The sequence below is a fragment of the Crinia signifera genome, chromosome 3 (assembly GCF_055691185.1).
Source record: "Crinia signifera chromosome 3, ASM5569118v1, whole genome shotgun sequence".
NCBI lineage: Eukaryota > Metazoa > Chordata > Amphibia > Anura > Myobatrachidae > Crinia > Crinia signifera.
The window spans coordinates 209,155,364-209,179,061 of NC_139219.1; the positions used below are offsets into that span (position 1 = coordinate 209,155,364).

At 46.5% G+C, this 23,698-nt stretch overlaps 1 protein-coding gene and 1 long non-coding RNA gene across 8 annotated transcripts in view; one reads left to right on the plus strand and one right to left on the minus strand.

The window, feature by feature from the left end:
• LOC146064160 (uncharacterized) overlaps positions 1–23,698 on the minus strand; it is a 103,349-nt gene that overhangs the window by 24,978 nt on the left and 54,673 nt on the right. The window lies entirely within an intron of this gene.
• LOC146064157 (glutathione S-transferase 3-like) overlaps positions 1–23,698 on the plus strand; it is a 44,712-nt gene that overhangs the window by 9,513 nt on the left and 11,501 nt on the right. For 3 of the 6 annotated variants that reach the window (XM_083177341.1, XM_083177343.1, XM_083177342.1), the window contains exons 3-7: positions 12,417–12,618; positions 14,358–14,455; positions 15,115–15,166; positions 17,262–17,394; positions 21,489–21,630. In XM_083177341.1, the coding sequence (XP_083033467.1) occupies positions 12,507–12,618; positions 14,358–14,455; positions 15,115–15,166; positions 17,262–17,394; positions 21,489–21,630 (537 nt within the window). In that variant the 5' untranslated portion in view covers positions 12,417–12,506. Of the gene's footprint in view, positions 1–8,371; positions 8,468–12,416; positions 12,619–14,357; positions 14,456–15,114; positions 15,167–17,261; positions 17,395–21,488; positions 21,631–23,698 lie in introns of all 6 variants that reach the window. The other 3 variants (XM_083177344.1, XM_083177346.1, XM_083177345.1) reach the window with 2 other exon arrangements.

The window sequence follows — 23,698 nt, forward strand, 5'->3', positions numbered from 1 at the left end:
GTGATATTGTTGATGGGAAAGATCCATTTCAATTTCGCCATTGAGCCTCACCCAGGGATTGGTGTAAATTGGTGAATTACCTGTTCTATGATTTACTTTACCTGGATAACTAACAACAAGCACTCACTTTGTGATCAAGCTAGAATGCCGAAAGTCATTTATTCATACAAAGCCAACTTTACTCAACTTTAATAAAGGTTACATTATGAAGATAACAGCCTGTCTCCTGATAAGTGATAAGTGTGCCCCAGAAAACACATTAGTTTGCTTTGCTTCTTTGAGGCATGGGTCATGAGGTCGACAGTGTCTAGGTCAACAGTCAATGGGTCAACCACTATATTAGTTGACAGTCAATACATGAAAAAGTTAAAAATGCATAAGGTATGCCTAATGGGAACGTAAAGAATAAAAAACACCTGTTTTGAATGAATTGGTTAAAAAAAAAACTTAATGTTGACCCTTTTCATGTGTCGACCAATAGTGGTCAACCTTTCATATAAGCTACCTCACTTGTATTTACACCATTTTTACGTCATATTGCATGGTATACGGTCACTAGGTCGACAAGCAGGAAGGTTGACATGACTGAAGATTGAAATGGATTAGCATACCTCCCAACTGTCACGATTACAGTGGGACAGTCCCAATTTTCGGGTCCTGTCCCGCTGTCCCACCCGCGGCAGGCATTGTCCCGCTGCGGGGGGTGGCAGTTTGGAGACCCCCCAATCTAATAGAATAGACGCTGTGCGCATGCGCACAGCGTCTATTCTCATATGAAAATGAGGTTGCTGCTAATTAGCATAAGCCGCACCCTCATTTGCATACACCCCGCCCCCTTTTCGGACGCTATTTCATCAGCACAGAAGTTGGGAGGTATGGGTTAGGTCAACACAAGCATTAGGTCAACATGGGGAAGGTCAATATGTATGAGGTTTTTTCACTTTATTTGAGCCGACATGTGCGACAGGCAGTATTTCATGCCCTACTATCCACTAGGGCGAGCTGGGAGAATAAAATAGTGTACCGAGCACAGCTGCGAGCCATGTGAGGGAACGCGGTGCTACGTTTCAGTGTCCATGTCGACTGTGTCGACATTTGGGATTTTTTTTTTTAAACGACCCATTTCGACCTAATCCTTGTGTTGACCTAATTACCCAGTCGACCTTCCTGCATGTCAACCTAGTTCATGTCTATCCAATGATCCATACCTTATTGCACTGAGGCATGAGCAGGCTGGGATACCTTCATTTAAGATTGTAATGCTCTGGGGCTGGCAGCAGACCTGATCCTAGGACAAATTGGTTCTTAAAATGGGGAAAACCATGCTGCACTGCAGGTGGAGCAGATGTAACATGTGTAGAGACAGTTAGATTTAGGTGAGTTATTTTGTTTCTGTGCATGGTAAATACTGGCTGCTTTATTTGTACATTGCAATTTAAATTTCAGTTTCAACACACCCCACTCAAATTTCTCTCTGCCCCACCTACAGTACATATGGTTGTGCCTATTTTGAGAACAATTTTGCTCTGCGATCAAGTCAGTATCAGGCCCCAAGATTGCATTTCTAGCAGCAAAGAATAAAATGCTTCTGTGGCCTTGTTTCACTTTAGAGCCCACTTTAAGGTCTATGGCTGTTTAAAAAGTTCTGACATGCGTTTCTGACCCCTGTATTTATGCTTGTGTTGATATGTCCTATCGGTGTAAAACCTAGGTGGTTAAGACTTTGACACTCAACACAGTGATATGAGCAGGCAGTGGCGTAACTATGAAAAAATCTCCCCCCTGCCACAAATCTTTTGCGCCCCCCCCCCCCCCCCCAGCACGACCACAACCTCCCCACCTTGACCTCCCCAACCCCCTTACCCCTCCACATAGTGCCGCTGAATCTGCCCCGGGACCTTCCGCCAGCGAATCAGTCTGCGCTTCGGCTCTCCGTCTCCCTGCTCTCCTGGCTCCTGCTGTCATAAAAAACTTGTCACTCAGAAAAGGGCTGCCCCCGTATAGCAGACCGTTTTTTAAGGATGCTAGAGGAGGCCTCCGTCAGCATTATGGAGGCAGCCATTTTCTGTGTTTCACATTTTTTATTGCAGAAGGAGCCGGGAGAGCAGGGAGACTGCGGGGCGATAGTTACGCCATTGTGAGCAGGGTCTCCCAGAGGCTACCCTGTTAACCCTTTCAGTATATATATAATATATAAAATTATATATATAATGTGTGTCCCCCGGAGGGCCCACCCCCCCTCAAGCAGAAATAGGTTTGCAATGTGCCGTCGCTATTTCCGACGTGGGAAATAGCGGCGGCTCCCTATTCAATGCTGTCATTAACGACAGTATTGATGCGGGATCACGGCAGAACGGGCCCGACTTCAGAAGCTGTCGGGCCCGTTCTGCCGATAACGGCCGTGGATTGTCGTTATCTGGGCCGCAGATCGACAATTTTTCGCGGCCACGCCCCCTTTGCGCCCATTGAATCTCGTCTGTCTTATGCGGTCGATCTGACCGCAAATGGGCCAGGATCACGGCTGTGGGCGGGGATCGACAGCCATGATCCCAGATTGCATACCCCCCATAGCCACTTGCTGGTATTTTTCTCTATGTTACCAGTCCACGCCTGGGAAGAGGCCATTATTCTGCTATGAAACATTTGATCTTTTTCTTTTAGGACTTTTACCTGTTTTGTTGCACTATTAAAATTATCAAATGATTTTGAAATATGACATTTCTTAACATATAACCTTGTCCGTTACTAAATTTCAAAGCGTAAATATATGAGGACATTTTGATTGACAAGAACGCTGCTTATCCACAAATGAGCTTTCATTGATGTTTGCCACTGCACCAGGCTCGCTGTAGAATATATACTGTCATCATGACACAGCAAAAAAATAAAGTCTGCACTAAATTAGTGTCGCTGTGGTTACTATATAGGCATTTGTATGATCATTTTTTGCAGAGCCAGACTCGATTAATTGCAGAGGTTTTACAGAGCAACAGGAAAAGAATAAACCACATCCATTCCACACAATTAGACTTAGGGCTAAGGCAGTGGTTCCCAAACTTTTTCAGTCCAAGGCACCCTTTGGGTCTCCATGACTTTTTCAAGGCACCCTTAAGCCAAAATAATTACCGAACTGTCCCTTTTTTTAGTTAGTTAGGTCAAAAACAATGCTATGTACTGTATGCAGTACATTCCTGGTCACCAGGACGGAGCCAATAAAAAAAAAAAAATCAGCCCAAGGTCTACTAAGGACCTGACTCAGACCTGCTTGCTGGGCTGCGAGTGTCTCGCTAAACTCCATTCCCCTCCCCTGTGCACAGCTTGTGAACATGTTTGTAGGGTGAAAATCAGTCACCATCGAATGACTCCGGCTGACTCTGACTCATCCCACTCTCACCCCCCGCCCCTTCCAGTTGCTCACTCTGCGCACCTGCCCAGTGCTCACTTCCCGATGCCTCCCGGCGCTCACCCCCGCTACCTCCAGCTGCTCACACCCCTCCAAGCGCTCACTCCCCGCCGCTCAAACCTGTCCCCCTCCCAGCACTTAATCCCCACTGCCTCCCAGGGCTCAACCCCACCCCCTCCCAGCGCTCACTCCTGCCCGCTCCCAGCGCTCAATCAATCCCCCCCCGCCTCACAGCGCTCACTCCCCGCTGTCTCTATGACACTGGCCTTGGACGTGGCACCCCTGCCCAGGGAGCCGCGGCGCACAGTTTGGGAACCACTGCTCTAAGTGGCCCATTTTCTATGTAATATTTGCAGCTAATTCGGGTTAGCCACAAATATTAAGTATCAGGGGATCAGGGGAACGTCCAGCTTTTTATGTGCGTCCCCATGAAAATGCTGGACATTCCCATGGGAATGCAGGCATGGCATTTAGCGGTGGAAATAAGTCCATTTAGACTGACTTTTATTTTGGAAGGGGAGAAAAATCATTTGATAATTGGTGACCATCGATTGTTTTCTCTCCCTTTCAACCCTATGCAAGGGGATGTGCTCTCATACACATTCCTTTGCATTCTAGGGAGGGGATGCATGGGTGGCGCTGACCTGTTCGCAAGGCTGCAAGTATACACAGCTTAAGGATCAGGTCTGAATCAGGCCCCTTGTCCGTACATAATTGCAGTTGTAATTTCTTGAGAACGCTGTATTGACAATGTGGTGTGCATTCCTGATGAAACATAGAGATGATGGGAGTTCTAATTCACACGGGATGCTGCTGCTATGGGCAACCAATCAGAATCTACTTATATTTAGCACTTCTAGAAGATAATAGATTGTCTAATTCTAACTCTGCCACTCCCCTTCAACAAAATCTGCACTGGCTCCCATTCCCCTACAGAATCCTCTTCAAACACCTCACACTCACATACAGGGCCATCTCTAATTCCATTGCTCCATATATCTCTAACCTCATCTCCATTCACACACCCTCCCGCCCTCTACGGTTGGCCAACGACTGTCGTCTCTCCTCCACCCTGATCACTGCTTCCCATGCTAGAGTACAGGACTTTGCCCGTGCTGCACCCCTTCAGTGGAACGCACTCCCTCGCTCCATTAGACTCTCCCCGACCTTGCAAAGCTTCAAACGGGCACTGAAAACTCACCTATTCATCAAAGCATACCCTTCCACTGCATAAACTAGCTGGTTCTCCAACCCCTTGCCTGTTTACATCCTGCTATCTAGCCACCACCCACTTGCTTGCACCTCATGTAATCTGTCGGTCTCCCCTTCCTACTAGATTGTAAGCTCCTCCGAGCAGGGCCCTCTTCCCTCCTGTTGTTAAAGCCCTCTTCTCTTCACATTTCACTCACAGCTCTCCCATACTCAGTGACCATCTTCGTCCGCATTCTCATCTCCATCATTGGCCACAAGCCTCTAGTAGTATGATGATTGAGTCCACACTACTTATATTTAGGCTGTAATGTGTATTGAACTGTGGCGCTCTTTATTTGTACTCTATTTTTGTTATTTATTCAATGTTATGACAAGTTTTGTCTCCCTGTACTGTTCCTTTGTACGGCGCTGCGAAACACTTGTGGCGCCTTATAAATAAAATTATAATAATAATAGAATCTGATTGGTTGCCCATAGCAACAGCCCATGAAAAATAGTCCTCCCATTTTAGCAAATTTCCCCCGATCTGCCTTTATGGGCGTGTAATGGGAGTATCGGGGGCATGCCGATAAAGTGGTTGCATACACAGGTGTTTGACTGCTCACATAGGAGGCCCTACCAGATTAGAAAACTATGCCTGCTGTGTGGCCAGTGCAGTTTGTGTCAAAGGATGCACCAATCGGTATTACTGCATCTATGGATACTAAAAGTGTCACCTCGATCTTCGCACATTCAGACACACGGATGTACACAATGGACGGACTTTGCATCACCATATGCATAAAGTCACAGATGGGCAACCACCAATGAATGCAGCTGGGGGGACGCTTCTATGTCCACCTCTGAATCATATGTGATTAAAGTATCTCTCCGGGAATGTATTATTTTATTTATTTATTTACAGTTTCTTATATAGCGCAGCATATTCCGCTGCACTTTACAATTGGCAATGTAACCTTTAATCCCCTCATAGATGATACTGTGAAAAAAACACTCAGAAGCCCCTTTCTGAGTGATTGTTAACAATATCGCCTAGTGTGTAGGGGTCATTGGGTTGACCCAATTTAGGTCGTCAGGCCTTAGGTCGACACCTGAAATAGGTTGACATGTGTAAGAATGGCAGGGTCGGAAGGTCGACAGTCAAAAGGTCAACAAGAGTTTTTCACGTCGATATGGACACCATCTAAGTACCGTGTTCCCGTGCGTGGCTCACTGTGCTCGTCATGCTTCGGGCACACTATTTTATTCTGCCACCACGCTGTAGAGGATGGTAGGGCATGAAATACCGCCTGTTGGCACATGTTGGCTCAAAAAAACTTGAAAAACTCATGTTGACCTTCCCATTGTCCACCAGATGCTTGTCGACCTCTCAACACTTTCGACCTTACCTTCAGTGGCCGACCCAATGTATGCCGACCTTAAAAGGGTCGACTGTAACCCGTGTCAGATATAACAATAATCCAAAAAGACAATTAACATAAGACAATGGTTCAAATAATATGTATGTTTGACTACAGAGTATTTATATGCTTTATTGACTGTTGACCTAATTACTGTCAACCCTTTGTCCCATACCCACAAGAGCATGTAACCCCCTGGGAACAAACATGTAACTCCCCGGCAATCAGCAAGAAACCCCCTGGCAACTAGCAAAAACCCCTGAGTGCACTGGTAGCACCAGGGCCGGCGCCACCACTAGGCAAGGTTAGGCATTTGCCTAGGGCGCCGGCCACTGAAGGGCGGTAGTGAGCTGGCCTGGCCAGCAGCAGCAGGAGGAAGCTGCTACGCACGTCGACGCTACCGCAGAGGAGAGAGCCGGAGGAGGAAGAAGAAGGCAGCGGCTGGACTCCACACAGGCTGAGGGCGAGGCTCAGCAACAACTGCACAGCTGAGCTTGTAAGTATAACGGACTACCCCCGTCCCCCCCGCCCGTGTACATGGCTGCCGCCGGCCTGCCGCCAGCGATGACAGACAGTAGTCAGTCAGTCGCTGTCGCCCGGACGGTCATCAGGCCGCGGCGCCAGCGGCCAGCGGGAAACTTCGGCGGCGGGCGGCGGCAGCTCCTGCCCCTGCCCTCGCTGGCAACTTAGCCGCAGCTCCTGCCCCCCCCACCCGGTGCCGAGCCCGTGCCGACATGCTCGCCCACCCGCCCGCCCGCAGACACGCTCGCCCACCCGCCCGCAGACACACTTGCCCGCAGCCATGCTCTGTATGTACTGCTGGCTGCGGGAGGCACACAGGCGCGGCCACCCCTGCTGCTACGGCCTCCTTACAGCATTAAAGTGAGGACCATCCTGGTAGAGCCAATGGGGACAGAAAGTTGTGACTCGTTGGAGTACAGAGGAGCAAACCGTGGCCCCTGCACTGTGTGCACTCTGCCAGTGCAGGTGAAGAAAAAAAAGTAAGACAAACTTTAAATAATTAAATAGGCATGTGTATATACAGTATTACACACACATTTGCACATTTTTATGGGGGGGGCGGGCGGCAGACTTTTTGCCTAGGGTGTCACGAAACCTTGCACCGGCCCTGGGTAGCACAGCGACGGTACACTAATTGGGGTTCCATGTGCTCAGGTGTTGCCATGGACACCAACATTTTTTGAAAAACTTATGCCAACCTGTTCCATGTCCCCCTTTTACTTGTGTCAACCTTGTGCATGTTAACCTAATGTCTTTCCACCTAGACATTCTCTGTAAGCTATACACGAGCCTAGCAATCCATCTATACAAGGCATGTCCAAACTTTGGCCCTCCAGCTGTTGTGAAAGTACACATCCCAGCATGCCTTGCCAAAGTTTTAGCATTCCCTAGTAGCAAAACTGTGGCAAGGCATGATGGGACTTGTAGTTTCACAACAGCAGTAGGGCCATAGTTTGCACATGCCTGATCCATACTGTACATTGCTCTGTATAGTCCAGAAACCCAAATACAACTACAAAAACATTTTATGTTGCTTTACTTGATGCAGATGATTGTGCAGAGCAGTGGTGTCAAACTCATGGCCCTCCAGTTTTTGTGGAACTACACGTCCCAGCATGCCCTGCGACAGATTTTATATAATGGATTGCGAAAACTGTGGCAAGGCCTGCTGGGACGTGTAGTTCCACAACAGCTGGAGGGCCCTGAGTTTGACACCACTGCTGTAGAGACTAAAGCTGCCCATACACGGAGCCGTTCGCCGGCATCCGTTCTGTACTATGCGATGCGCGCTCCCGCGCATCACATAGTACGGTACAAAAAGTATGTGCTGCACATACTTTTTGTACTAGGTACACATCGTATCGGATCGCAGTGCATGCACACTGCATGCACAAGGGATGCGATCCGATCCGATGTGTGCTGTTTAAGTCCCAAACGGATCCGTTAAACGGACCGTGTATGGGCAGCTTTACACCTTTGCAGTAAATTGTATTTTGTACTGAGACCCTAATAACCTCTACAGCTGAACACTGGGCTTCAGGAGAGACTGCACATATAGAATCTTGTGATCACAGATAATCACACATTACACATAATCTCCCACTTGTCCATGATTAATAAAAATAAAATGGAGCACAATATTTGGGCTAGTTATCCTGATTTCTTAACAGTATGGTGGCTGTGAAATATCAGTTTGTAGTGAGCATCATACTGTAACATGATTGTTGATACAGGAGGCCTTTTCTGCCTCACTATCTACATTTACCTTAAACCGGTTGAGAATGTATGTGTGTTTTATTAAGTATTGTGGGATGGGCTTTGTCCTTCTATATAGCCCTTCAATGATTCCTTACACCACCTGCAGTGCTCTCAGTGTGGCCAAATTATCAAACACGTCTTACGTTGCTGGAATCATTTACCTGGATACAGGGTAAGTTATTTATTTATTTATTTTACATTTACTACAGCCCTTTGCTCAATGTTTTTGCAAAGGACAGATTACAATAAATAAACACAATATAGAGTGCTACATCCTTGCAAGAATAGTATATATAAAATCAAGTTTTCACTTTTTTGGTCCAAAATACAGAGGTTTTAAAAGGGTACAGAAAAGTAGCGAGCTGCTGTTATTTGAAAAATAAATATCTAGGGGGGGATATAAAGTAACCCTTTTACATGATGCAATGTGGCATACAGTAGCTGCTTTCTATTTAACATTTTGTTCTTATGGCTTGGACCTCTCTTTCTCATTCTCTGTGAGGTTGAAGTTTTAAAAGGGCTTTGCACAGGGAAGTTTAAAAATAGTTTAGTACATGAGGTGAGATGTGTAATAGCATACCGCCCAAATAAATGTTGGGCGGTATGCTATTGAATTCATTATTTTGGTACTTATATGTTAGTTGGGCGCCCACTAAGCTATTTCGCGGGGCTCGCTACGCTCGCCGCGCTTCAGGCTCGGGCTCACTATAGAAAATCAACTACATGACGACATGGATAGTGGGGGTATGAGCGTACTAACTATAGTGGGCGCCCAACTAACATATAAGTACCATTATTTTCAGTAGTCTCCCTGCAAACAGCCAATGTGCTAATTTCCCTGTAACAACCTATTGTTTTGCTGTATTGTATAAGTAGAGGCTTAGCACCTGCCAGGTGAAACAAAATCCCAGATAAACCAGCACTATCGCTGGTTTAACTGGACTAATTGCATAGTCCCGGGCAATGCAATTACCCGCAATCCATGATTAATGGATACCCTTTATAATCCTAAAGAGGTTTAAGATTTTTGCATTTCACCACAGAGTCTTTTTTCATATTTACTATAATGATTAACAGTTTATATGAGCAAAGTTATGATATAGGACATTCTTATTGATCTATATGAAGATTTGTATATATATATATATATATATATATATATATACACATACATACATACATACATACATACATACATACATACATAGAACATTAGGTGCCTATGCCCTAAGCCTTAGTGAGAGATAAAGTGGACGGCTATAAAGTATCAGCTAACAAGTTCATAACTCATTTTTCAGCATGTGACATGGCAGTGAGATATCTCAATCTACATGAATACATAGACCATTTAGAAGCATCTCAAGAAATACAGAGAGAAATCCTAATTAGGTTTCTTTGTTTTTAAGATTTTACAAATAGTAATTGCACATATAGGGCAGGCAAGAAACTGATATTTTATAGGGAACTGGAGGATTGCTTCCAAAAACTGGTTTGTTCACTTATGTAATTGTATGTCCTTTGCTGGGTAAATACAGCTAATCCCATACTTGCTTACCTTATCTTTTTCCTTTCTGTGAGAAGCCTGAATAGGATAGGCAGGTGGGCCCAACCCCTTTATAAGGAGAAATTTCCATGATTACATGGTGCATATTTGCCTAATGGTGGTGGCAAAATTAGGATTTTTTTATAGAAACACATCACTAGGCCCTGCCCACTTCTCAAGTACCCTAGGATCCCCTCTATAAATCTCCCAATTCTGCCCACTAGACAGTGGGCAGGATGCAGGAAGGGTGCCAACTCTTCCTGGCACTAATAACTCTTCCTGGCACTAATAAAACTGGTTAAATTGGTGGTCTCCAGCAGGCTCCGGGAGAGTAGGCAAGTATGCTTAATCATATTAGATGATACAAAGATTAACAACATATACAAATATTTTTTTAATATAAGAACAAAGTGAGACCAAGATTTCTTACCTCTGTAATTTGTATGACATCATTAGTTCTGAGATGTGTAGTATAATAATTACCCCATTCTAACTACTCAACTAGACTATAGACTTTATAGAATTATAAAAATGTAGTTTAAAATTAAAACTTCCTATATAAAGTTTGGGGTCACTTAGAAATTTCCTTAATTTTTTAAGAAATGCACTGGGTTTTTTTTCAATGAAGATAACATTAAATGAATCCAAAATACACGCTATACAGGGGTGCCGGACGGGGTCCCGACAGTCGTTCACCCAACATCGGGATCCTGACTGTCAAAACACTGACAGCCGGGTTCCCGGCAGCCACCCGCTATTTTCCCTCGTGGGGGTCCATGACCCCCATAGAGGGAGAATAGAATAGGTGGCTCGCGTGGCTAGCGCAGCAAGCCCACAAGGGGCTCTGTTGCGCTCGCCATGCTGTCTGGGTCCGGCCAGTCGGGATCCCGACGTTGAGATAATGACTGTTAGGATCCCGATTGTCGGACCCCTGTACCACACCCGCTATACAGTACATTGTTAATATGGTAAATGACTATACTATCTGCAAATCTCTGGTTTTTAAATAGAATATCTACATAGGTGTATAGAGGCCCATTTCCAGCAATCATCACTCCAGTGTTCTAATGGCACATTGTGTTTGCTAATCGCATTAGAATGGATGATTGGAAAACCCTTGTGCAATTATTTTAGCACAGGTAAAAGTGGGTTTGCTCATTAGAGAAGCTATAAAACTGGCCTTTGAGCTAGTTGAATATCTGAATCATCACATGTGCGTTCGATTATACTCTCAAAAGGCCCAGAAAAAGAGACTATTCTTGTTCTATGAAAAAAAGGCGATTCCATGCGAGAAATTGTTAGGTCCTTACCTGGCAGCTTCATTAAATGGTACCTGTAGGACACCAGTGTCAACATTAATAGTGAAGGGGCAAAGAAAAAGCAATATCTAAGACTGGCCAATACAAGGAAAAGATTAATATGGGCAAAAGAACACAGACATTGGACAGAGGAAGAGTGGAAAAAAGTGTTATGCACCAACAAATCAAAGTTTGAGGTGTTATGATCACACAGAAGAACATTTGTGAGATGCCGAACAAGTGAAAAGATGCTGGAAGAGTGCCTTACGCTATCTGTCAATCATGGTGCAGGTAATGTGATGGTCTGGTGCAGGTAAAGTGGGAGATGTGTACAAGGTAAAAGGGATTTTGAATAAGGAACATTATCACACCTTTTGCAACGCAATGCCATACCCTGTGGACAGCACTTGATTGGAGCCAATTTTCTCCTCCAAAAGGATAATGATCCAAAGCACACCTCCAAACCGGGGTGTAACTAGAATTTTGAGGGCTCCATAGCAAATTTTTAAAGGGGTGAGAAGGGGCAGAGAGTAAAGGGAGTGAGAGACAAAGAGGGTGTCAGGAGAGAAAGTGAGGGGTGCGAGCAGGAGTAAGAGAGCGAATTCTAGGGAGGGAGAAAGAGGGGCTGCAAGAGAGTAATAGAGTGTCAAGGAAAGAGGGAGAGAGACAAGGTGTCAAGAAGAGAGAGGGGGGGCCTTAGGGATAGAAAAGAGGAGAGACAAGGAAGTACAGAGGGTATCTCGGCGATAGTGTGTCAGTGAGAGAGGGGGAGAAAGAGACTGTCTGGAAAAGAGACTGTTTCAGGGGGAGAGAAAGACAGATGACGGACAGGGGTGGGCTAGGCCGACGAGGGGACAAATACAAACTGACAGTGAGTGCACCATATGGGGGAATAGATGGGGAGACGGACGGACAGACAAAACAACATATGGGGCATAGAATGACAGGTGGATGGGAGGCAAATATGGATGGACAAAATCCCAATATGGGGGCATAGATGAAAAGACTGTTGTGGGCCGGCATAAATGAACAAATGGGCATAGACATATGGACAGAAGAGCGGAATGGATGGACAGAGCGCCATATGAGGGGCAGAGCACTATATTGATGGACAGGAGGTATAGAGGACAGACTGACAAACAGCCATAGAGACAGGACTGAGCACCATAATATGGGCGGACAGATTGATGGGTGTGCAATATATACACAGATGTAGGAGGCAACAGACAAGTGTGTGTGGGGGAGGATTTGCTCACCATCACCATGTCTGTTGTCTGCAGGCTGGCTCCGGATAGCGGCACCACATTCCTTCTCCTCCACTAAAGAGAAGGGTCCAGGCAGAAGCTCCAGGTAGAGTCCAGGCAGCAGCAATGGCACCTCCTCCCTCCCTCCATGGAGGAGCACCATGGCATTGTCCGGACAGCAGCAGCTCATGGCAGCGGCACCTGAGGCTCCTCCCTACCCTTCACGGAGAAGCTAACGGTAAGGGTCCAGGTAGCAGCAGAAGCTTCAGACAGCCACACCTCCTCACTCCATGAAGTGGAGTGGCGACTCAACTCCCAGGGCAGGATGCGGCCAGCAGAAGCGACACCTCCTCCCTCCCTTCCACAGAGTGACTCCAGGGCAGGGTCCAGTCAGCAACAGCGGAACCTCCTTCTTCTCCTGCAGGCAGAAGCTCCGGGTAGCATCAACTCCTTCTGAGTCCCTCCCCTCTATGTTCACTATAGACATCTGGGGCATCCGCAGCGGCAGTCCCTCCCTTCCTCCCGCTCAAGTAGTAAAATGCAGAACTGAACCCGTTCACAGGCAGTACTACTATTTAGAATAAACACATTTAAAAGGGTGCAGTGGATTGTCTGCTGGGTCCACGGGCACCCCCAAGTGTCCAGGCCTCATATAGTTACGCCATTGCCTCCAAATTATGCAAGAACTATTTAGGGAAGAAGGAGGCAGATGGCATTCTGTCTTTAATGGAGTGGCCAGCGCAGTCACCAGATCTCGACCCCATTGAGCTGTGGTAAGATCAGCTTGACCGTATGGTATGCAAGAAGTGCCCATCAAGCCAATCCAACTTGTGTAACTGTTGCGTGAAATTTCTTCAGATTACCTCAACAAATTAACAGCTAAAATGCTGTAATTGCTGCAAAAGGAGTATTCAAATTATTCTTTCAAATAAAAAAATCATTATTTCTAACCATGGCAATGTCTTGACTATATGTTCCATTAATTTTTCCTGAAAAACACGACATGTCTGGGTGACTCCAAAATTCAGCAAATTCACTGCTGAGGTAATAAACACAATGGGCTGTATTTACTGATGCAATATATATATATATATATATATATATATATATATATATATATATATATATTATTTTTTTTTTGGTAAGTACTGGATGCCAATGCTCTGACATAGAGGTTAACACCAGCCTCTGCTAGCTCAGAGGGATCCAGTTTGAGCCTTTCCAGCATCCTTCGCATCCTTCGCATCCTTATGTGCATGTGAAGAGGTACTCCTGGTAATGAACCCAGAATTCAGGGTCCAGCACTGATTGCAAGGGACAGCTATTGGGGGAGCTGCCCTTTGCTTTACTTATCGCATTTTTAAGATAAGTCTAGAGCAGGGATGGGGAACCTTTGACCCTCCAGCTGTTATTGAACTCCACGTCCCAGCATGCCCTGCTACAGTTTTGATAATTGAACATGCTATAACTGTTGCTTGGCATGCTGAGATGTGTAGTTCAACAACAGCTGGAGGGCCAAAGGTTCCCCATCCCTGGCCTAGATGGAGATACTCCATTCTTAGGGTCATTTAGGCAACCACAGCCCTCCCCCAAAGAGGACAGGGAAAATTCAGCATCCTGCAACACCACGTCGCCATAGCCATTTTGTGACATTCGCAACGCCCCCTGTCAGAATGCAGTTTAACGCATTGCACAGCTTGAAATTTGTGAATCTTCTACATATGGGTCTGAATCAGGCCTTGGGTATGGGATCCCTGCAGTCCGGATACCCACGGTCAAAATACTGACAGCCCATCCCAACATAAACCTAATGGGGTGTGCACATGCTGCGATTTTTTTTACATGTGTTCGATTCGATTTTGCTTCTAGAAGCAAAATCAAGTCAAAAATGAAATTAAAAAATAACACTGAATTGAACAGTGTTAACTGCCATCGATGCAGATTCAGTAATTATTTTCATTCAATTTCTCATTTTAGGGCTAGAAATCATGGCTGAGAAACCAATACTTCACTACTTCAATGGACGTGGAAGAATGGAGTGTATTAGGTGGCTGTTAGCAGCAGTTGGTGTGGAGGTAAGTATAATATCAGATTGTAAGTTCACTGTCTGGAATTCTGATCTGTTGGCGAAAATACAGGCGGTAGGGGAAACAGATTCCTATCAATGGAGGGAACATTATTATCTACTGTATTTAATAGAAATCCAGCTATAATCTCTACAGTTCACTATACATTTGCTGAGTGTGTCGCTGGGCATACACTGAACAACTATGAACTGATTCCAAGGGGTTGGAGCAACAAAATGTTCAAATCGTCCAGTGTGTATGCTCTGTGTTGCTGAAGATGTGCGTTCCCGCATATGTCATTGGCATCCTCTGACAGACGTCTTGTTGGCATGCATGAAGGGCCGACGGGAGACATAACTAGCGAAGGCGCAGCATGGCCGCCGGAGGCATTCGGTTGCTGCAGTCATCTGCAATTATGTATGCATTAGCCAATGCTGGCTCTCCCACTGAGTCCTGTATCCTGCAGTCTTTCCGGGTACACATGTCTTCTAGTTTGTACTCAGCTTAACACTTCTCAGCTGGAGATTCAAACAACCCTTGTGTCTTCGCACCATTAGTTTTCACCATGGTTTTTACATGTAGTGCACAAATATACTGTATTTCATTGCAAGACAATATATGAGGAAATACCTACAATTTTAATATAATCCTGTTTTTTTTATTCACAGTTTGAAGAAAAATTGTATGAAACAAAGACAGAATATGAGAAGTTGGCTAAATGTACTGTATTTTTTATTATTCTATAGTATAATTAACATTGATGGGTTTTACTGACTTACAGTATAGTTGGATTACTTTGGTGACACAGCAAGGGCCCTGAATGGTTCCTGTTGCTAGTGATGGTGGAATTAGGATGAGTCACAAGAGGAAGTACAGTATTACCAAGAAAGCTGAAAGGAGAATAATCAGTGACACGAGAGAGGGGGATGTACGCTCTATCCAGGCCCAGTCATGTAGAGGGGCCCGGTAGGGTCTTTGCCATGTGAGTTTTTGAGGGGGCACAAGAGTCCTCTTATGTATCACATGGTGCCCCCCTTGCAGCATTGCAAGCGGCTATCCTTATGTGGTCCTCTTTCGGGTCCACTAATCCCATTGAGCATGGTTAAAACTATGAAAAATACACAACGCACTAATAAGGTAAAATATAAAAGACTGGGTATAATGATATGACAATGTATTAAAAACACCTAAAACCATTCATATATATTCAAAAGCTAACTATATTGCCAGCGATAAGTGTACCGTGTGTACACAGCTTAAGACAGTAAAGATGGGCCCCCTTCAGCTCTAGGCCCCATAGCAGCTGCACCCCTTGCACCTATGGCAGTAACGCCCTTGGTATGGGACAGTGGATCGACCCAATTTTAGGTCGACATGCATTGGGTCAACCACTGAAGGGCTTAAGCCAACACTAGAAATAGGTCGACATGACTAAGTTTGACAGGGTCGGATGGGCGACACAAGCACTAGGTCAACAATGGGATGGTCGACAGTCAAAAGGTCCACATGAATTTTTCATGTTGCTTTTGTTCCAAATGTTGAACGCGTGTACCGCTTCCCCTTGCATGGCCCGCTGCACTTACCATGCCTCAGGTACACTATATTTACACTTTATTCTGCCACCACGTTGTAGTGGATGCTAGGGCATGAAAAACCCTCTGTTGGCACGTAGACACAAAAAAAAGTGAAAAACTGTCTATACAAGCTTCTTCTCTCGCTCTTCTCTGGTCTCTGCGTACTCTCCAGCACTCTCTCTCCTAAACACATTAATACCCTTTTCTATCTCACTGCCTCCTGTCTGCATTGACGGCTTGGCATGCTGGTATACCAGGCCAACCAGCCAGCCCACATGCCACCAGAGCCAGCCAGCCCCAGAAATCCCAAGTGGCTGCGGGAGGGCTGCTGTGCATGTATCATAAATGATCCTTTGCAGAGAGCGTGAGTGACGGTTCACATCTCTCCAATCCCCAGCAGGCAGAGCAGCAGTGTTCACACAGATTAGTACAGATAACACCCTGAGTGGCGCCGGTGTTTGCAGGACAATTCCCCCTGGCTGATTTACAGTGCCTTCCAGGCCAGCAGTTCCTGCCTACAGGCCCTGATGATCCAGTTCCGGGATTTGTGTTCCACTATATGGAACGCAAACTGGATGCTTTCATCCATTGACTGTGGCTAGTATTTTTTTGGGGTGGGGGAGTGGGGGGGGGGGGGGGGGCAGCAGAGAGGGAGAGCTGATCAATACCAAACTAACAAATTCCATGTGATAGGGCCAGCCCGGTAAAACCGTTTATTGACTTCACCCCTTTTATAGGGCTGTTTTCAGAAATTTCCCGGGCTGGGTTTCCATCGCAATCAATCCCTGAATCTGCATAATGTCAACTTTCACAAAAGGTAAACACAAGCAAAAGGTTGCCATGGCAATGGTCGACACATGTAAAGGTTGCCATGAGTCTTTCATGACTTTAATTTTCTTGGACTTCTTCAAGCTTTACATCCACTTGGATTATGATTGGGAGCAGTAAAGCTGATGGTACGCAGTACACTATTTGGGGTCTACGTGCTCAGGTGTTGCCCTAACAATATCATGGCAACGTTTTAATTGTCATGTTTTCTTGTGCCGGCCTTTTGTCACTGTTGACCTTGTGCATGTCAACCATTTGGTGTTGACCTATTGACTTTCTGTCTAGACACTGTCGACCCTTAAATCCGAAACTGGTAGTGCCCTAGTTTATTTTATTCCTCGTAGTAGAACCCTATATCATTTTGTGCCAAATATTTAAACCAAATTCATTCATTTGTTTTTCTTGCCCTTTAGCTGGAGATCTGATGTTTCAGCAAGTCCCATTGGTGGAAATAGATGGCATGAAGCTTGTACAAACACGAGCCATCCTGAATTACATAGCTGGAAAGTACAACATATATGGAAAGAACCTAAAGGAAAGGGTATTGTAAGTACTTCTCTTCTTTTTTTTTTTACTAAATAAAAATCGTCCACACCCGGAAACCTAAAACGGGCGAAATACCCGGAGATATGATTCAATTGAAACTGTGTACCAGTTCAGTGGAAACAGAGGCGGAACTACCATTGGTGCAGCAGGTGCATTGCACCAGGGCCCTAAAGAGTAAGGGGCCCACTGCTACCACCCACTGCTGTGCTCCATATTGTTAACTTAAATTGGAGTTGAGGAGGGGGGCCCAAATTATATTTTTGCACCTGGGCCAAATGACCACAAGTTCCGACACTGAGTGGAAAAGATACAGTTACTGTACAGCCAGAACCAGAAGGCAGTTCACTGATAAGATACAGTTATAGCCTAATGTATAAGGCAGCCTGCCAAAAAAAGATGACAGTTTTACAGCCCGAAAAAGGCATTTTACTAAATAAAGACCCAGTCACAGCCTGAAATAAAAAGCTGCTGCGATTTTGCAGCTCATGCACAGCAAACTGCACTGATAATGAATGCCTAATAGAGAATAGGTAGCAACATTTCTACATTTATGCTAATTATAAAGCAGAACATAAATATTCATAGGACCGTAATATTTCTATAGATTTTCAAAACCCAATACAGGTACCACATGGAATAGAATATACATTAATAGAACAAAAACCTCAGATATCCCAGTTAATGAAAATAGTAGAGATGTGCACCGGCCACTTTTCGGGTTTTGCGTTTTGGGTTCTGATTACCTTGAGGTTTTGGGTTCTAATGGGTTTTGCCAAAACACCTCCTAAGTGTTTTGTGTTTGGATTTCTTGGGTTTTGGGTTCTGATTTTTTTGTTAAAAAAGCATAAAAACTGCTAAAATCGCAGAATTATTTTTTTTTTGCTCCTACGCTATATTAACCTCAATAACATTCATTTCCACTCATTTACAGTCTATTCTGAACAGCTCACACCTTACAATATTGTTTTTAGGGCAAAAGGTTGCACCGAGGTAGCTGGATAACTATGATAAGCCACACAAGTGTGCGGCACAAACACTAGACTGATATGGCACACTTAGCATACCCTCTAGGCTGATACTGCACACCTAGAATTACCCCTGGACTGATATGGCACAGGTAGCATCACCCCTGGACTGATACGGCACATTTAGCATCACCCCTGGACTGATATGGCACACTTAGCATCCCCCCTAGTCTGATGCGGCACACCTAGCATCACCCCTGGACTGAAATGGCACGCTTAGCATCACCCCTGGACTAATACAGCACACTTGGCAGCACCCCATGAATTATACGGCAGACTTGGCTTACCCCAGGAATTATACGGCACAGATGGTGGCACCCCTGACCTGATATAGCACACATGGAATTATACGGCACAGATGGCGGCACCCCTGGACTGTTACGGCACACATGGCGGCAGGCATGGAATTATACGGCAGACAAATTCCTGCAGTAAAAATAAAAATGTGTATTCTTTTAATTATAAAAAAGAGCAGCACACCTTACTTAGCAACACCCCATGAATTATACAGCACTCTTGGCTCACCCCTGGACAACAGCGCATTTAACAGCCCTTGCAGTAAAAAAAAAAAAAAAAAACTTAATTTTATTTTCATAAAAAAAAAGGGCAGTTCCCCTGGTCTGATATGGGACACATGGGGCACCCTTGGAATTATACGGCACACATGCGGGCACCCCAGGACTGATACAGGACACATGGGGGCACCCCTGGACAAATACAGCACACATGTGGGCACCCCTGGATGGATACAGCACACATGTGGGCACCCCTGGACTGATAGTACTGGTAGCCAGTGGAAACAGCAGATTGGAATTATATACTGCAATAAATACTGGTAGCCTGTGGCAATAGACTGGAATTATATACTGCGATAAATACTGGTAGCCAGTGGAAACAGCAGACTGGATTTTTATATACTGTGATAAATAATACTGGTAGCCAGCGGCAACAGCAGACTGGAATTATATACTGCGATAAATACTGGTAGCCAGTGGAAACAGCAGACTGGATTTATATACTGTGATAAATAATACTGGTAGCCAGCGGCAACAGCAGACTGGAATTATATACTGCAATAAATACTGGTAGCCAGTGGCAACAGCAGACTAGAATTATATACTGCAATAAATAAAATACTGGTAGCCACTGCCAGTGGCAACAGCAAACTGGAATTATATACTGTGATAGGTACTGGTAGCCAGGGGCAACAGCATACTGGAATTATATACTGCAATAGGAACTGGTAGGCACTAGCCAGTGGCAACAGCAGAGAGCAGACTGCAGCAGACACTAGGCAGTGCAGGGCAGGCAGTGGCACTAGCAGCACCAGTGGACTATCACATTGTGACTGACTATACAGGAGCAGACTCAGCAGAGGCAGGCCCCAGCACAAAGGAGAGACAGAACACAGCACCAGTCATTCTTGCAATGGTGATGTCTTGATCACTGAGCAGAGACACAGTACACAGCAGCACGGGCCCCAGCAGAGACCACACACAGCAGCAGCACACCCTTCCCTACCCTTCTCCGAGATTGGAGTGAAGATGGCGGCGCGAGGTTGCGGAATTTAAGGGTTCCGTGATCTCGCGAGAATCCGACGCCGGGCGATGACGTTTTGCCCGTGCGCCCGGATTCGAATCGGGCGGGAAGCGCCGAGCGCTGCTCGTATCCGGGCCCGGATTGATGACATCCGTGCTGGCTCGGATCTGGGGAATCCGAGCCCGCACATCTCTAGAAAATAGGGATGTAAGATAGGTAATCTCTTATATATTTAGCCAGATCTGTCACTCAAACCAGTGTATATAACGGTGGGCGGGGTTCCACGGGTGATTGACAGGCCCGGCCAGCATTATACACATGCAGTATGTCATGTTGAGAATAGTCAAGCATGAAATTTACACTGCCCTGTTATTCTGCCCTGAAACTCAGGCATGTGCTGTGACACTGCCCTGACAGGCGTGTGCTGTGACGCTGCCCTGACAGGCGTGCGCTGTGACGCTGCCCTGACAGGCGTGTGCTGTGACGCTGCCCTGACAGGCGTGTGCTGTGACGCTGCCCTGACAGGCGTGTGCTGTGACGCTGCCCTGACAGGCACGTGTTGTAAGAATCGGTACTTGTGGAGTATCACGGCTCCGACGATGCCCATCGTATGAAAAAAAATCGCATCGCATGCGATTTGATCCCATGCGATCGCATACGATTTTGCACTGAAAAGCATCCAAATGCATTGGAATTAGTATTAAACATGTTCAATGGCCCCCAACTGGCATTTTTGAGGCTGTACCACCCCCACTATCAACGCAAACCCGAAGCGTGGCGAGCGCAGCGAGCCCGCGTGGGGTGGCGGTACGCTTCCTACGACCTTTTCATACCCCCACTATCCACGTCGGCGTGGAGTTGAGAATAGAAAGTGTGGCGAGCGCAGCGAGCCACCGAGCCCGAAGCATGGCGAGCGCACGCGGATACCTTCACAGGTATACGTGTCCCCTCACGGGCTTCACAGGTGTCCGCGTCCCCTCGCGGGGCTCGCTGTGCTCGCCACGCTTCGGGCTCGGTGGCTCGCTGCGCTCGCCACACTTTATATTCTCAACTCCACGCCGACGTGGATAGTGGGGGTATGAAAAGGTCGTAGGACGCGTACCGCCGCCCCTTGCGGGCTCGCTGCGCTCGCCACGCTTCGGGTTCGCGTTGATAGTGGGGGTGGTACAGCCTCAAAAATGCCAGTTGGGGGCCATTGAACATGTTTAATACAAATTCCAATGCATTTGGATGCTTTTCAGTGCAAAATCGTATGCGATCGCATGCGATCAAATCGCATGCGATGCATACGATTTTGTAAAAAAAACGGCCAAAATCGGTAAAAATCGCATCGCATGCCATCGCATGCCACTATATATGGCATGCGATGGCATGCGATGGGAGCCGTGATACTCCACAAGTACCTAAGAATCTGACTCTTCAATTTAGCTGAAATGTGGGTATAATATAATTTATTATATAAATACAGTAAAAGTTAACCGTTAAAGACCTTTATATACTTTACTTTGTCAGTTCTTAATTTCATTTCAGTATTGACATGTATGTAGATGGATGCACTGACCTGATGACGTTGGTCTCATCACTGTCCTTCTTAAATGAAGATGAGCAGAAGAAACAACGAAATCTCATCAAAGACAGAGCATTGAATAGATACTTTCCAGTATATAACAAAGTAAGATCCAGTGTGCACCTGTTTATATTGCACCCATTATTATATGGTGTCATTTTCTACATGCGTCCACTATTTTGGAAAATGTTTTTGCTTCCCTAGAGCACCTTGAAAACACCAAAGAGGGGGGGGGGGATGGGAGTTGGGGCAATACATGCTTATGTATTATTTTATGTACCTAAAAAAAATTATAGCACTGATTTGGAGGGACAGCAGTGTCTCTAAGGTAGAGGAGAGCATATTTACTGTAGATATTGTAAATAAAACTAGGGTCATTATAAATGGACATCTACTCCTTAGTTTGTTCAACCAATAGTTTACAAACATGCCCAAATGGCAATTAATAGCCATGTTACACATTATGGGGCAGATGTACTAAGCATTGATAGTGTTCTTTCTAGGAACTAGGGTGGGCAGGGCGCCACTGCACGGGGGCAGCGTAAGGGGGGGGGGCAGACCGGGCCCGCCGACATCACTGTTTTGGGCAGTCCCGGGCTGCCAAAGGGGCAGGCCCGGCTGCCGCCGTGATGAAAAGGGGCTGGCCCGGCTGCCGCCGTCAAGAAAAGGGGCGGGCCCGGCCACCGGCATCACTGAAGGGGGCGGATTACACATTATGCCGCACACCTTGATGCCCATTACACCCCACACTGTGATGGCAATTAACCAATGCTCCCCACACTGTAATGCCCATTACGCCCCATACCATGATGCCCATTACACCGCACAATGTGATGTCCATTAAACATATGCCCCCACAGTGCCAGATATGCCCCCACAGTGCCAGAGACACATATGCCCCCACAGTGCCATAGACACATATGCCCCCACAGTGCCAGAGATACATATGCCCCCACAGTGCCAGAGACACATATGCTCCCATAGTGCCAGAGACACATAAGCCCCCACAGTGCCAGATATTCCTCCACAGTGCCAAATACACATATGCCCCCACAGTGCCAGATATGCCCCCATTTTGCCAGATACACATATGCCCCCACAGTGCCAGAGACACATATGCCCCCACAGTGCCAGATATTCCCCCACAGTGCCAGATACACATACAGTATGCCCCCACAGTGCCAGATATTCCCCTACAGTGCCAAATACACATATGCCTCCACAGTGCCATATATGCCCCCACAGTGCCAGAGACACATACTGTATGCCCAAACAGTGCCAGATATTCCCCCACAGTGCCAGATATACATATGCCCCCACAGTGCCAGATATTCCCCACAGTGCCAGATACACATATGCCCCCACAGTGCCAGATACTCCCCCACAGTGCCAAATACACATATGCCTCCACAGTGCCAGATATGCCCCCACAGTGCCAGATACACATATGCCCCACAGTGCCAGAATTTCATACCAGCAACTCCCCATTGTTGCTGTCTCCATCTGCTGCTGCTGCTAGGGAGGGTGGGGGTGGCGGGGGAGAGCGCAGCACATGCCCCTCCTGCCCACACCCCAGTCCGGTGTCCCCCCTGGCCTGCTGTCCTGTGTCTCCTGCCGCCAGTGCCACCGCACCGCTTCAGAGGGGAGGGGAGCACTCAGCGCAGGGCGCATATCGCCTTCCCCCTCACTGTTTCTAGGAGTCTTTCCCTGTCAGCCATATCTCGCGGGCTGGCTCTTGTTTGGCTGCCGGCCCGCGATCTCTGATTGGCTCACGCTCCCGCAGCCAATCAGGAGCCTGCCTGCAAGCACTGATTGGCTGACGGCATGGACAGGGACAAAAAGATAGACAGAGTGAAGGGGAAGGACTAGGAGATATGCGCCCTGTGCTGAGCGCTCTCCTCCCCTCCCCTCTGAAGCGGCGGCAGATAGGCGGCGGATGAGGGTAGCCACGCCCGCATGCAAAAGAGGGCGTGGCTATGAATCAGTCTACGTTACTGGTTTCCACTAAAATCAGGTTTTAAGCAGCAGCTTGCACTGGTGAAACGACCCTTGTCAATTGCGCCCCCCTTTCCTCCACACACTCCTTACGGAAGGTGTGACATATCCACAACAGTCCTCACTGCCATGTAACAGACTGCGTTTATCACTCTCTACTCTATCACTTTTCACGGCT